Below are 14,179 nucleotides of genomic sequence, written 5' to 3' on the forward strand. Positions count from 1 at the left end.
CAAGACACAATCTTCTGGGATCCGAGCAAGAATGTCGTATGTGCAGGGTTTGACATGCTCTGCTCTTTGCATAGTTAAAACACATGCACACAAGATGTGACTTATCTTCACACGGAAAAAGCGAGAGGTTATGCAAGAAACTGAAACCAACGCTCCTGTGAATCAGCTTTCACCAACTTTGGTTTTTTTTTAATGAAAGATTTTAGTTTTCATGGGTGTAAAATGGGTTCTGAGTGTACCCAACGGCATACCCAGAGACGGTCTGCATGGTTATCTAAGAGATTTGTGGAAGGGTTCACACAGAGATTGCAGAGCATCACTACTATCTAAAAGTCTAATGCAGTCCCACTCAGATAAAATGGCAGATGACATCTATTCCCTGTCATTTTTTTCCTCCACTAGCTTGCCTCAACTCCTAAATCTGCATGCCTCAGTTTTGCATTGCTTGCTGAAACATTCTAGGATTTGATAAAGTCAAAATACCAACAACATGAATGCAGCATGCCAATTAACTTGCACAGAAGGTGTATAAGGTGAATAACCTAAAGCAGAGTTTGGAAACTGGGTTTATGTGGCATTGAAACAGGACTTATCCAGCCATACTCGCAGACTGTCCTGATCCTATGGATCTGGACACAGACATAATAAAATCAAGGCAGATAACAAGGAAAACCCATACCTGAGAGCAGGCAAAGGGGATCAAAATGCTAACAGGTTTAGAGTGTGCTTTCCTGCATCGTTTACTTACTGCCGTTCTCCTTCATATAAGTCCACATTTCTCGCTCTTCATGACTGTGAGCAAAGGAGCAGTTTCCGACATACTGACATTTCTTGCCCGATGCAATATGATTGCACAGCTAGATAAGGAAGAAATAAGCTGCTCTCAGAGAAGCTGCATTCTGCATGAGGAATAATTTGAAGTCTCTCTCTCTCTCTCTCTCTCTCTCTCTCTCTCTCACACACACACACACACACACACACACTTACACTTTGCAGAAGATGATACTAGGTGCAACACCTATTTGCATAAATTGGTACTGGAGGAACACCTGAGTTTGGTGGATTGTGCCCATCCCTTTTACTGATTTTTAGAAAATCAACAGAGCAACCTTAACATAAAGTAATGTCTGGAATCTTCCAGTTCACTTTCTGCAGACAGCAAGTGCGGCGAAGGGGTTAAAAAAATGTAAAGCTTTGGGGAAACCTGGGTTCAACCGCCCACTTGGCCATAAAGCTGGTTGGAATGACCTGGCACCAGACTCCAACCTCACAGTGTTGTTGTAAAGATAAAATGGGACACACCTCACCCCCTTGTATATCACCCTGAGCTTCTTGGAGGAAAGGAAGGATGAAAATTCTTGGCATGACCTTCGCAGTCCAGCATTTTATTTTATTCTTAATGCTTACAGCCATGTAACATTTTAACACAAAAGTACAAGATCAACCTCTTCCCACAGATTGTGTAAAAGAACCAACTCTGGATTTTCTGTCTCCAAACGAGTAATGCTAGCACTATGAGGAACACACAAAAGCCAAGCCCAGATTTTAAAGACATGCTCACATCAAACTGCAAAGGCACTTGCTTCTTTGTAGGAAGTGGGCGAATCGTATTCCACTTCTTACGCTCGTTCGACATCACCAGCATCACCCGGCGATCTTTGGTCCATCTGAAAAAGGACAAGGCTAATCAGGGCAAGAACTGAAATTGCACAGCATGGCTGTGGCAGAAGGAAACTCACACCAGGACTTTAGACCCAAACAGTTCCTACAGTACAGCTATCTTCAACCTTTGCAGACCCAGGACCCACTTTTAAACCAAACATTCATTTGGGGGACCCATTTCCTAATATGTTATCGTATATTTGCAAGGTGCTGCTATCGTGACCCACCGTGGATCAGGCTGCAACCCACCAGTTCTATAATACATGCTTTTGTTTACACAAGGGATGAGGAATTGGGTTCCCAGACATTGTTCAATTCCCATCAGCCCCAGACAGCATAGTCAATTGTCTGGGATGATGAGATTTGTAATCCAACAACATCTGCAGGGACAAAGGTTCCCATCCCTGGTTTACATCAAGCGCCGCAAACGTCATAGGATCAAACAGCTTCAAGTTCCCTTTTGGTGAGTGAACGAAGTGTGTCCAGAGGCCCAGCCTCCCACTAAAGAAATTCCTACGCTCATGCCTCTGCAAAGAGGAACTGGCACAAACCAAAGAACCTGTGTTTAGGGCAAAAGGATTGAGACAGACCTAGCTGAGTTCTATGCAGGTTACACTTAACAAAGATTCATTTAAAGGTCTTCTCCCAGATTCCACCTTGAGACTCTTGAGCAGATTGTGATGCCTGGCCTGCTTTTAGGGTGCAGTCAAGGTTAACAGGAACTCAAACAAAAGGCTGTTGTTCTTCATAAAAGCTTTATTTTTTTAAATAAAACAAGGATACCTTGGTTTAGCTCATGCTTTATCTGCACTAAGACAAACCATTAGCCCAGGGTTCACACAACACACTGAACCAGCAGGCACCAGAGGAGACGCAAAACAGCCATAATCTAGGCTCAAGGAACTGCATGTTCATGCTAAGCCACTGTTTGGGCTTGATGTTACATGTGAACTGGGTCTGTATGTTACAGTTTTAATACTGGCAACTCTCCAGCTTAGCTGGTGAGTGGAAGTTTTTATCTGGTAAGGACAGCATCACTGTCACGTTCTGCAACAAGGCAAAATGTATCCTGAAATCCTACCTAAAAGACCTAAGTCCCAACCTAGTGATTCCCTTGCCAGCAACCACCCCAAGGGCATTCCAACAAGCATCCAACCCCAGCAACTTTGTGGAGCAGAGGGGAGCAACGTGACTTACGGATGCCTTGCCTTTGCACTACAGTATTTCTTGTTTTTGTCTGGCTCACTAACTTGGCCATTTCTCCAGCACTGTGCGCACACAAACTTCATTTTCAGATTCAGAGATCCGTGCTTCACTTGGCTGCTGAGAACCTGGAAACGAAACGAAAAGCAAGACCGTTTAGGTTTGCAAAAACAATCCAACACCCCGTAAGCATCCAAGAAGAAATGAGATAACTGTAAGACTGTCTTTTCCTGTATCAACGCTGCCTAGAAAATTAACATCTACTTCAGAGTGGCTTTTCTGCACCAGGGAAGATTAGGAAAGGGGTGACGAGGGAAACTCTGTACCCAGGAAGCTGCCTAAGTCAGGCTTCCTCAACCCCATCCCTCCAGATGTTTTTGGCCTACAACGTCCATGACACCTAGTTAGCAGGACCAGTGGTCAGGGATGCTGGGAAATGTAGTCTCAAAACATCTAGAGGGCCAAGGCTGAGGAAGCCTGGCCTAAGAAGTTTGTGACATTTGTCCATCTATCCCAGTATGGACTTTCCAGGATTTCAGACAGAGAAGGATAGTTCTCCAGTTCATGCTATCTGATTCTTTTTCATCTAGCAATGCAAAGAATTGAACCCAAACTTTTGCATCCCAATCCCTGAACTCCAATCCCTTGATTTTCGTGAGCCAGTGTGCTGCTTGGGGCAATCTGAGAAAAATACCTGTGCTCCATGTGCATTAGACTCCATAGCCTGCCAATATTTTTTTGATTCTTGAACAATAGCCTCATGAGAAATACCTGTGGTGAGGGAGACATGCATTTTAGGCAATTTTGATGTTGCTAACCATTGCACAAGCACTACCGAGACCTCCAGGGCTGATATTTTATGAACATTTCAGTATTACCGATTGACATTTTCTTTTTTTAAAAAAAGTTTAAAACAGTAATATAAAGATGTTGCCATATCCAATGTGCAGAACAACCTGCATGCATTGTTTTACTCCCAGGTTAAGCATAGCTTTCCACAAGCAGTCGATTTTGAATAGACATTAACCTTATAAGAGACTGAATCATTTTAAGACAGCTCTTCTGCTTGAGCACAATCGGTTTGGAGAAAGTTTACAGATATCAGTGCACACCTGAAATCTGGCAAGGATGTCTGCAGAAGGCACTGGCATTAGTTGAGTCTTAGCAAGGAAATGTGCTCTGGAATGTTCATTAATCAGAAAACCTTACTGACTAATAACACAAGCCTATGCATGTGTATTCAGAATAGAAATATGCCACACTATGTTCAGCAGGGCTAACTCCCAAGTAATTGTGCACATGACTGCAGTTTAAAAACACAAAACCAAACCACTAAAAACACGCAGCAAGACTTTGCTCTTGCCTACTTCTTGCTGAAATGCAGTTACACTTCACAGACACATATTTAAGGGATGTAGCTGCAATGCACCCGTTCTCATTGTCAGGAAGGTGTGTCGTGTTTTACCTCACCCGGGAGTTGGAGTGGGAAGACCTCTCTCAAGTTCCAGAGGGGTTAAGCAGTCTGTAAAAATGAACTCTGGCCATGCACAAAGATGTTTTAGCACCCATTATTGCACCAGACCTACCTGTCTTACTCTGCATTATCCACACTTGGAGTTCTACAAGACTGTGAGCATAGAAACACTCGTCATCCCGTGAACAGCCATAACGAACTTCATGCCGGCACAAATCTAGCTGACACTGAGCGTGAAAAGGTCGTATCTTAGAATACTTTACTGTCGTTTCCTGCAGAATGTGGACAAGGCACCTAGTTGTTGTTTTAAAAAAGGTGAGTGTCAGTAAAAGAAAGTTTCGGAAAAGCTGCTTCAAAAGATTTTTGGTTTAGGCAATGAATATTTAAGCCACCAACAACCAGAAAGAGGTTTATATGCTCCAATTTAAATAAACAGGAGACTCCTGTCAACATTCACTGTGGTCTACCATGGTTTCCTCTTGCAATGTTGCAGAACCTGCAAAGCCCATCACCTTAACCAAGCTGAACTTGATTAAATTTGCTTTAACCAATAATACACACCAGGTTGTGGGAGCCTTTGGTCCTCCAGAGGTTGCTGTGCCACAGCTCCCATCATCCCTGGCTATCAGTCATGCTTGCTAGAGCAACACCTGGAGAGTTAAAGGTTCCCCACACCTACTTTAGAACAATTAATCCTACTTAGCATTTGTTTATTACAGAGATGGGGTGTTGAGACTGAGAAGGTGATTTATTTACTCATTCATAGGAATAATTATATACCACCCACACATAAAATATTAGGGCACAATACAGGGGGAGGGGAACGCATTAAGGCAGCAAGAAACAATCACTAAAATGACTAGCCACTCAAAAAGAATTTGAGACAACTGCACGGGCCTGCCAGCATAAAAAATAATCTCCAGGAGACACATGATAGTCAAAAGCATGGTTAGGCAAACTAAGGCCCAGGGGACAGATCTGGCCCAATCACCTTCTAAATCCAGCCCGCGGACGGTCCGGGAATCAGCACGTTTTTACGTGAGTAGAATGTGTCCTTTTATTTAAAATGCATCTCTGAGTTATCTGTGAAACATAGGAATTCATTCCCCCCCCAAAAAAATGTAGTCCAGCCCCTCACAAGGTCTGAGGGACAGTGTAAAAGTTTGCTGACCCCTGGTCAAAAGCAAGGATATCTCTGCCAAATCTCTTGTGGAAGAGTCTTCTACAGCGTGGAACTGGCTATGCTAAATGACTGATGCCCGACCGAGGCCAGCTGGGCCTCTGTATCACTGAGGGCGACCAACATCACCCCTCCAGATGATCTCCGTGACTGAGTTGGGACACAGTGGCTCAGGCAGTCCTCAAGGGACCCTGAACCCACATTGTTCAAGGGCTTTGCATAGCAAGACAAGATCCTTGGGCCTGGGCAGCTTCCTTAAGGACACCTAGTGCATTTATGGCAAAGGAGACTTTTCAGATGGGGGCTTCCTGATCTGTAGCCTAGTCACTATACTACTCCTGGTCCTGTTGTATCATTTGATTCAGGATTCTAGGAAGCAGACCAGAGTATTTGGTCCACCAAGCCCAGTCCCAGATGGGCAGGAGCTCTCTCAGCAGAGGCCCTCCCCATCACCAGCTACCATGAGCCTTTATTTTAGCTGGGGATGCCAAGGATTGAGGCTGGCATGCAGAGCAGCTGCTCTACCACTGAGCCACAGCCACAGTAACTCCTGCTTCAGGCTCACCTGATTGGGGAAACATCTAACATGTGTTCCAGGTCTGTAACACTACGATCCACCTATACAGCTGACAGAAATCACCCCTGTTCCCATGGAATCCAAGGAAAGCTTGAATCAACACAAAATGTTAGAGGGCCACGAGCCAACCACCGGGGGAACTAAACACGCCTTGAAATAAAAATGAGTAGGATTTGGAACCTAAATGCAGTTGTTTTTCAACAGCACACTGTATTTATGTGATGAAATGCAGCAGACCCACAATGGCTCCTGAATTCAATCTGACTGCCATGTATAAAGAAACGTTTTCATAGTTGTGCTGTTGCTATGGCTGAAACAATCTAGTTATGCATGGAAGAAGACCCAGATAGGGGCATAGGAAGCTGCCGTATAGTCAGACCACTGGCCCATCTTGCTCAGTACTGTCTACACTGACTGGCAGCAGCTATCCAGGGTTTCAGGCAGGGATCTCTCCCAGCCCAAACCGGGCGAGTGATATCACTGGGGATTTGAACAAGGACCTTTTGGATGCAAAGCAGAGCTACAGTCCACACAATTTATTTAAGTTAAGGGAAACTAGAACACACACATGCATCTATAATACACACAGAGAGATATTTTTAAATTCAGGAGAGACAAGATATAGAGATTATCAACCTACTTGTTGTCTTCAAATTCGTGCTTAGCAGGGTGAGAGCAGTAAGAGGCATTGTCCTTGTTTTTGCTTATTATTCTTGGTTTATGCTCAAAACATTTCTGAAAAACAAAAACAAAGTGCTTTATAACAAGAAGAGGGGGAAAGGCACCTGCCTGCTATCAGAAGAAGACGACGACGGCTTTGGATTTGATATCCCGCTTTATCACTACCCTAAGGTGTCTCAATTTCCTTTCCCTTCCTCCCCCACAACAAACACTCTGTGAGGTGAGTGGGCTGAGAGACTTCAGAGAAGTGTGACTAGCCCAAGGTCACCCAGCAGCTGCATGTGGAGAGTGGAGACACGAACCGAGTTCACCAGATTACAAGTCCACCGCTCTGAACCACTACACCACAGTGGCTCTCAGCAAACTCAGGTAGTGAGTGCCAATGGGACTGAAGCCATTGAAGAACTGGAGGGAAGAATGAGCAGGCTCTAGAGAACCCTGGAAGCTTGCAGAAGTAAAAAAAAGCATCTTTTAAAAACCCAACCACCTAAGGAGACCCAAATTACACTGCATTGCAGCTCCAACTTGTACAAAGCCTAACAAGGTGGTCTTAACTACTAAAAGTGGGGACTAGAGGTGTAAGTCAGGACATTCCACTTCAAAAACCTAATTATTCCTGGAAGTTCACCTAGCACAGGGCTGGGGAAGAGGACCCACTGGGGGACATTTTGATAGGCAGGTAGGGCAATCTAACTCTTAATCACCTGAGGCTGCCAAGACATTAGGTGACCCACCTTGAAAAGAAAGAATCGGAGGCACATTCGAAGCATGCTCTGGATTTTTCAATTTCTTCTTTTGCAGCCTGGGCCCAAGTTTAAGCAGAGGTGCAAAAGGTAGATTCCTGCAGCCAAGCTCAGTGGGGATTGAATTAGGCACCAGGTTTAAAAGGCACACAACGAGAGCCCCTTTGCAGCTTCGTCTTTACCTGGACTATGCCTGGTCTCACAGATGATATGGGGCAGGTGGACATGGGTTGGGTGGGGGAATGGCCTGAGGCCAAATTAGGACCCCTGCATATTCTAATTAGGCCCCGGGGGGGGAGAGACCCCTCAGTGCTGACACAGCACAACTGTGCTGCATGAAATTCCTTTGCCTGGTTCTGCTTAACATTTGTCGATACGCACCTCACAAAGAAACATGAACTGCCCGTGATGTTCCTGCAGGAGTCGGGACACAGTCAACCTGATCTCTCCACTGCCTTCAAAGAGAGCTTCGCGACTGAAGGCCCCTTTGCGTTCCAGAGTCCACACATCTATTTCTTCTTGGCAGTAAGCAAAGGTGCAATGGCCAGGATATCTGCACTCTTCTTCAGCAGCAACATCTGGAAAACAACAGGACACTAAAGTGAGCTTGGAAAGCCTTTATGCAGCATCGACCCTCCTTTCACCCTCACTCATGGCTGTACAGCCTCTGCTTCATTCTGGACCACTGGATGGAAACAGGGAGGGGGGATTTCTTTCTGTATTTCCTGCATCTGCCCAGCCCCACATTTTGTTTTGGCCAGAGTAAAGTTACAGCGCAGGTGGCGCTGTGGTCTAAACCACAGAGCCTAGGGCTTGCCGATCAGAAGGTCAGCGGTTCGAATCCCCATGATGGCGTGAGCTCCCGTTGCTCAGTCCCAGCTCCTGCCAACCTAGCAGCTCGAAAGCACGCCAGTGCAAGTAGATAAATAGGTACCGCTCTGGCGGGAAGCTAAACGGCATTTCCGTGCGCTGCTCTGGTTTCACCAGAAGTGGCTTAGTCATGCTGGCCACATGACCAGGAAAAACTGTCTGCGGACAAATGCCGGCTCCCTCGGCCAGTAAAGTGAGATGAGCGCCGCAACCCCAGAGTCGTTCACGACTGGACTTAACTGTCAGGGGTCCTTTACCTTTACCTTTAAAATTACAGAGAAGGGTTATGTTCTCCTTATGAAATGGCTGGATGTCACACCTGAATTCTCACCCACGTCTAACCACACCCCTAATTTCAGAAGCAGCCAGACAGTGATAAGCCAACTTTTCTTTAGCCACCCAAAGAAACGGATATGAGAGTGGCTGTGCTCTGCCTCCATACCTGGAGGCAGTAATTTTTCTGAATACGTTCCTGGAAGCTGCTGGAGGGGAGAGGGCTCTCATGCGCAAGTCCTGCCTGTGCATTTCTCATAAACATCTGGTGGCCACCGGGAGAACAGGAAGCTGAACTGGATGGGGCCATTGGCCTGATCCAGCTGGCTTTTCTTATGCAGGCAACTGGCTAGCTCCTAGCTTCAGTTTTGCTTTTGAGAAGTGGAAATAACCACATCAATTTGCAGGGGTTGTCACAGAAATAATGGCGGAAATACTGCTACCCACATCGAGTCTTCAGGAAAGAATGGGCTACAAATGAATGAGCTTAAAATGCATATACCTACAAGGGAAAATCCTCACCTTTACATATATAATACGGTCCCACATATTGTGTTTTTGTTGGCCTTGGCCTAATTTTCTTCCATGATTTATCTTCAGAGTTCTTTATTCTACCTACTAAGATATCCTTCTTACACATGTGCTCTAGACTGGGAAGGTAAGTATAATCCAATACTTTTGGACCTAGAAGAAAACAACAGGGAGGGCTTAAAAAGTTTGTCTTGTTATTCACAGCCATTAATTGTAGAACTGAAGGAGGCCAAACCGGAAGGGGACCAATCTCAGCTCAGCTTTTAACTTGCATCCTAGAAAGCTAGATCAATAGCTGCGCTTTTGCAAGGCTCCTGTTTTTGGATTCTCCCCAACCCACAAAGCACAAAGGGTAGCTCGTACGCCATGTCAAGCCAGGGTTTAGCATTAAACATGCATGAGCTGTCAAGAGCTTTGGGATCTCATCCTCCTCGGCTCAGAAATTTTCCTCTTTGGCACAGAAATCCCTCTTTCAAACCATAGACTGATGGCAGCAAACTACAGTTGGGTGTTTGCCCAACACCAGGACAGGAGGGAAGGAACTGTTGTGTCCAAGGGGAGAAAGTGTCAAATCGTAAGGATCTTGACTACTAATCCATCAGACTGAGGTATAAAAAAAGCTTTAAAAAGGACACATTGCACTACTGATTCATAGGAGAAGGCAAAGTTCTTAGGCACCGTCAGCATCTTGAAAAAGTCTAGATTAGAGCTTTTGGCAGAATGGTTATAAGATTAACATAAATTATTTTAAACCAAAGAATGATTATTATTCATAGGGAGGACAAGTATCATAAACCGAATTTAATTCACTCTGACCAAAGTAGCCTAGTCTGATTGAAGAAAATTTTAAATTTGTACTTTTTTTGTTTGGGGCTACTGTTAGTCACCCTGAGAACATAAACTTATGACAAAGGTGCACAGTATAAATTGGCTTTCACCTGCAGATGTTGTTGGACTACAGATGTTGTTGGACTACAACTCCCATCGGCTCAAGTCAGCACTGTAATGGGAGCTGCATCCCAACAACATCTGAGGGTCACCAGGTTGGAGAAGGCTGGTGTAAATTATGTAAGTAAAAAGTGATGCTCTTCAGGGTTGCCAGTGCACAGAAGTGGTTAAATTGTATTGCCCGTTCACAGCAGGTACTTTAAGGATGTTTTTAGGATCCGAACAAGCAATAAAAAGGTGAGCTAAGGTGATGGGAACAGTTGCAAGCCATCGTCCATCTATCAAGTATTTTAGTCCTTATCCTAGTCAAGAGAAGCAGAAAAGCACTGATACAGACTCCTGCTATGGTTGCTTCAGCTCCCCCCCCCCCGCCCCCCCAAGTTAAGTCATCAACTGCTTTTGCTCCTTACCCTTTTTGATAAAGCATGACTGGCAGGCCTGTCTTAGCTCATGTGTGTTTTCCAGGGGATTTCTTGCAACTAGGGAGGGCGTTGTCGACACAGGTATACTAGGGGGTCCACTGCCAAACACGCTAGAATAGTCATTTCGGCCTGGGCTGGAAATCCCAATGTAGTTCTCGGACCCAAACAAGCTTGTAGGCCCATTCATCTGCCAGAAGGAACAAAACTGGTTTTTTTAAAAAAAGCATTCCATCATCCTTATTGTCACTACATTTTTATCCCAACCACCCTCCAAGAAGCTCAGGACAATGTACATGGCTCTCCTTGCTGAGAGAGAAAGCAGTTGGCTCAAGGCCACCCAGTGAGTTTTGAGTCTAAGTGGGAATTTGAACCCAGGTCCCCATGGTCTCAAGCTCATTTGCTAAAAGGAGAATGAACAAACCAGCGACGCAAATGGATGAATGTTGGAACTGCAAAGCATTTAGAAAGTTTGTAAAGGTACTTACAAGTCGAAGCGGAGAATTACTGTTTAGCGCTGACGTGACATCTCTAGGAACAGAATTGGGTATATCTGTTGGGATCAAGAAAGTCACAGTTTGGGCACACATTTCACAGCTAGGGGAAGTGCAAAGGGCAATGCCAATCGGTCAGGCGAAGCAGACATCCTTGCACAGAACCCCGCCAACTCAACCAAGTGTCTTGGCAAGGAGACCCCCAAATTAGTGTGCTACAAGGGGGCGAACTGTGCCTTGGAGAATTAGGCCACTCTGCTCCAAACCATTACAAAGAGGATGAGCCCCACCTCTCAGCCGATACAGGGATAGTATATTGTGCTGCAGCAAATAGGAATGAGAGGAGTATGGAAGACTTGCCACTGCTCAGGAACGACAGTCCCCTCCATGATTAGGTACAGAGGAAGGCTGGACAATGGGAGAGATATTCATTAGGCTCTCCTGCAGTTGCAACTAAGACGCTCACTCATTGTTCTGGGTAAGTGTTCTGGTGCTATACCAGCTGCACTGGCTCCCAGTGGAGTACAGGATCAGGTTCAAGGCGCTGGTTTTAACCTTTAAAGCCCTATACGGCTTAGGACCCTCGTACCTACGGGACCGCCTCTCCTGGTATGTCCCACAGAGGAACTTACGGTCTTCAAATAAAAACATCCTGAAGGCCCCAGGGTAGAGAGGTTAGGCTGGCCTCAACTAGAGCCAGGGCTTTTTCGGCTGCGGCTCCAATCTGGTGGAACGCTCTGTCACAAGAGACTAGGGCCCTGCAGGACTTGACATCTTTCTGCAGGGCCTGCAGGACAGAGCTGTTCCACCAGGCCTTTGGTCAGGGCGCAGCCTGACTCCTTCCTTTGGCAATCTTCACAGAACTTTAACTTAATGGTTGCCATCAATCTGATTTTAATTAATTTTTATAATGAAATGTTTTTAGAATGTTGCACTATTTTATTGTTGTTAGCCGCCCTGAGCCCGGCTTCGGCTGGGGAGGGCGGGATATAAATAAAATTTTTTATTATTATTATTATTATTATTATTATTATTATTATTATTTAAACTGAAGTGTAGGGTGTGTGTGTGTGAGAGAGAGAGAGAGAGAGAGAGAGAGAGAGAGAATCCCTGTCGTTGAATCCAACAATAACATTGAGAGTGGGAAGAGAAACAAAAAACAGAAATTACTGCGAGCATTCCTTCTCCTTGGAGATGTAAGGGTATCCTGTGAGGTGAGTTACTGAGTTACTCTACTTTACCTTCCAAGTCCACAGAGGCTATCAGAAGTTTAAGATGCACTGAAGTCAGCAGCTACCTCCATGCAAAAGTATGAGGCCCCTTACATGGAAGCCACCATCTTTCAACTTTAGTTTCTTTAATGGGGAAAAATGTAACTCAGTGGTGAAGCATCTGCCTAGCATGACGAAGGTCCTGGGGTTCAATCCCCGGCATCTCCAGGGAGGGCTGGGAGAGACCTCAACCTGAGCTGCTGCCAGTCAGGGTAGAGAATACAGAGCTAGATGGGCCAATGGTCTAACTCAGTAAAAGGCAGATTCCTCTGCTCCCAAGCCAAAATGGCAACAACAGTGAACTACTTCACAATTCTGTTAGGAAGTAGAGATTACAAAGCATTCTGCTATATCAGAAATTATGAACACTGGGTCCTATGAGCCCCACGGCACTATGTTCTACTATTTCTTAGTAAGACAAAGGCTGCTTAGATTATACAGGCTTCAGCTAACAGGGTTAGGTGAATTAAACCTAGCCTTACCTCTTTTGGAATCACTGATTGAGAAAGTAGTTAAAGAGGAACAAAAGCTGTCCAGGCCAGAAACCAAAGGCTGGGAATACATCTCTGAAAAAGAGGCGGCAGGAACAAATCCAGGCCCGACTGACAATGTCCCGAGCAAAGGGGTAGAGAAAGGTATGCTGGGAGCCATGGTGGCTGTTGGGATGGCTCCTCGGACAACCGTGCTGGGCTAGGAAGAGAGAAGAAAGTTATTTGCTACTAAATGCAGGTAGCCGATCTTTCACTTTTAGTGATCTGGTTTTTGTTTTAAGCCTTCTCTGTTGAAGTGGTGCTAGAGCTGGTCTATACATGGAATTATTTTCATCGTGGGAGTTGGCATTTGCTGGCTGCCATGGCTGGGAGTGAGGAAGTTCACAACAGGAGCGGCAGCAACTTGAGTTCCTGTTCATGATATCACTGGGCAGAGCATTTGCTTTGAATGCAGAGAGTCCAAGGCTCAATCTCTAGCATACTCTGATTTGAAAAAAGACAGGTAGCAGGATTTGTAGAAGACCCTCCTCTGCCAGAGGCCTAGGAGAACGGCTGCCAATCAGCAGAAAGCTTTGGGCTGAAAACATCAAAGCCCTGACTCTGTATAAACCAGATTCTTACACCCATGTTCCAGGGGAGGTGGTAGAACTCTTCCCTTCCCCACAGTGACAAAGGACCCGTCCCTGAAATCATCTGCTTAGAAGAGTCCAAATAGCATATTCCATAAAAGATCTGTGACCCCAGAGAGCTGCTGCCAGTTAGAGTAGACAATTCTGGGCTAGATCATCCAGCAGTACGATTACATTTAAGGTCATGTCAAGGAGGAAGTGCCCTGTGGCAAAATTGAAATGCAGACTGGCTCCAACAGACCAATGGAGGCATTCAAGTCCAGAACTCTTGCAAGACTAATATTGCTACACAAAGTCCTAAACTTGCAAATATTTATGAATTCATGCTTCAATAAATGGCAACAGCAGCAACAGGACTAGGTGGAGTCAGCAGCACTCCTTTAAAACATGCTGTAAAACACTATCTTTGTACAAAGCAGCCTCAAAATACAGCGAGATTAATACCATAGATTCCGGCGTATAAGGCGACTTTTGAACCCCGGAAAATCTTCTCCAAAGTTGGGGGTTGCCTTATACTCCGGGTATGGGCGGCATGGAGCTGAGCCCGCCCCCCACTGTGGCGGCAGCTCCGAAGCAGCAGAAGCGGGCGGCGGGCTCAGCTCCATGCCAGGCGGCTTTCTCCTGACGCAGAACTGAACCCGCCCCTGTTGCTGCCCAGCGTATTGGGCAACTGGGCTTATAAGACAAACCCCCAAATTGCAGCTGCCAATTTGGGGGGTCGTCTAATACGCCC

General features: G+C 45.5%; 1 protein-coding gene across 2 annotated transcripts in view; it reads right to left on the bottom strand.

Moving 5' to 3' along the window:
- The window catches only part of ZC3H7A (zinc finger CCCH-type containing 7A), a 30,541-nt gene that overhangs the window by 3,700 nt on the left and 12,662 nt on the right, over window positions 1-14,179 (bottom strand). For both annotated transcript variants that reach the window (XM_083474209.1, XM_083474208.1), the window contains 11 exons: window positions 12,809-13,016; window positions 11,050-11,114; window positions 10,553-10,751; window positions 9,186-9,347; window positions 7,902-8,098; window positions 6,737-6,831; window positions 4,452-4,633; window positions 3,560-3,636; window positions 2,860-2,993; window positions 1,562-1,667; window positions 749-857 (listed from right to left, as the gene is read on the bottom strand). In XM_083474209.1, the coding sequence (XP_083330335.1) occupies window positions 749-857; window positions 1,562-1,667; window positions 2,860-2,993; window positions 3,560-3,636; window positions 4,452-4,633; window positions 6,737-6,831; window positions 7,902-8,098; window positions 9,186-9,347; window positions 10,553-10,751; window positions 11,050-11,114; window positions 12,809-13,016 (1,534 nt within the window). The remainder of the gene's footprint in view (window positions 1-748; window positions 858-1,561; window positions 1,668-2,859; window positions 2,994-3,559; window positions 3,637-4,451; window positions 4,634-6,736; window positions 6,832-7,901; window positions 8,099-9,185; window positions 9,348-10,552; window positions 10,752-11,049; window positions 11,115-12,808; window positions 13,017-14,179) is intronic.

Source organism: Podarcis liolepis, assembly GCF_965112155.1.
Source record: "Podarcis liolepis genome assembly, chromosome: 14".
NCBI classification, from domain to species: Eukaryota; Metazoa; Chordata; class Lepidosauria; order Squamata; family Lacertidae; genus Podarcis; species Podarcis liolepis.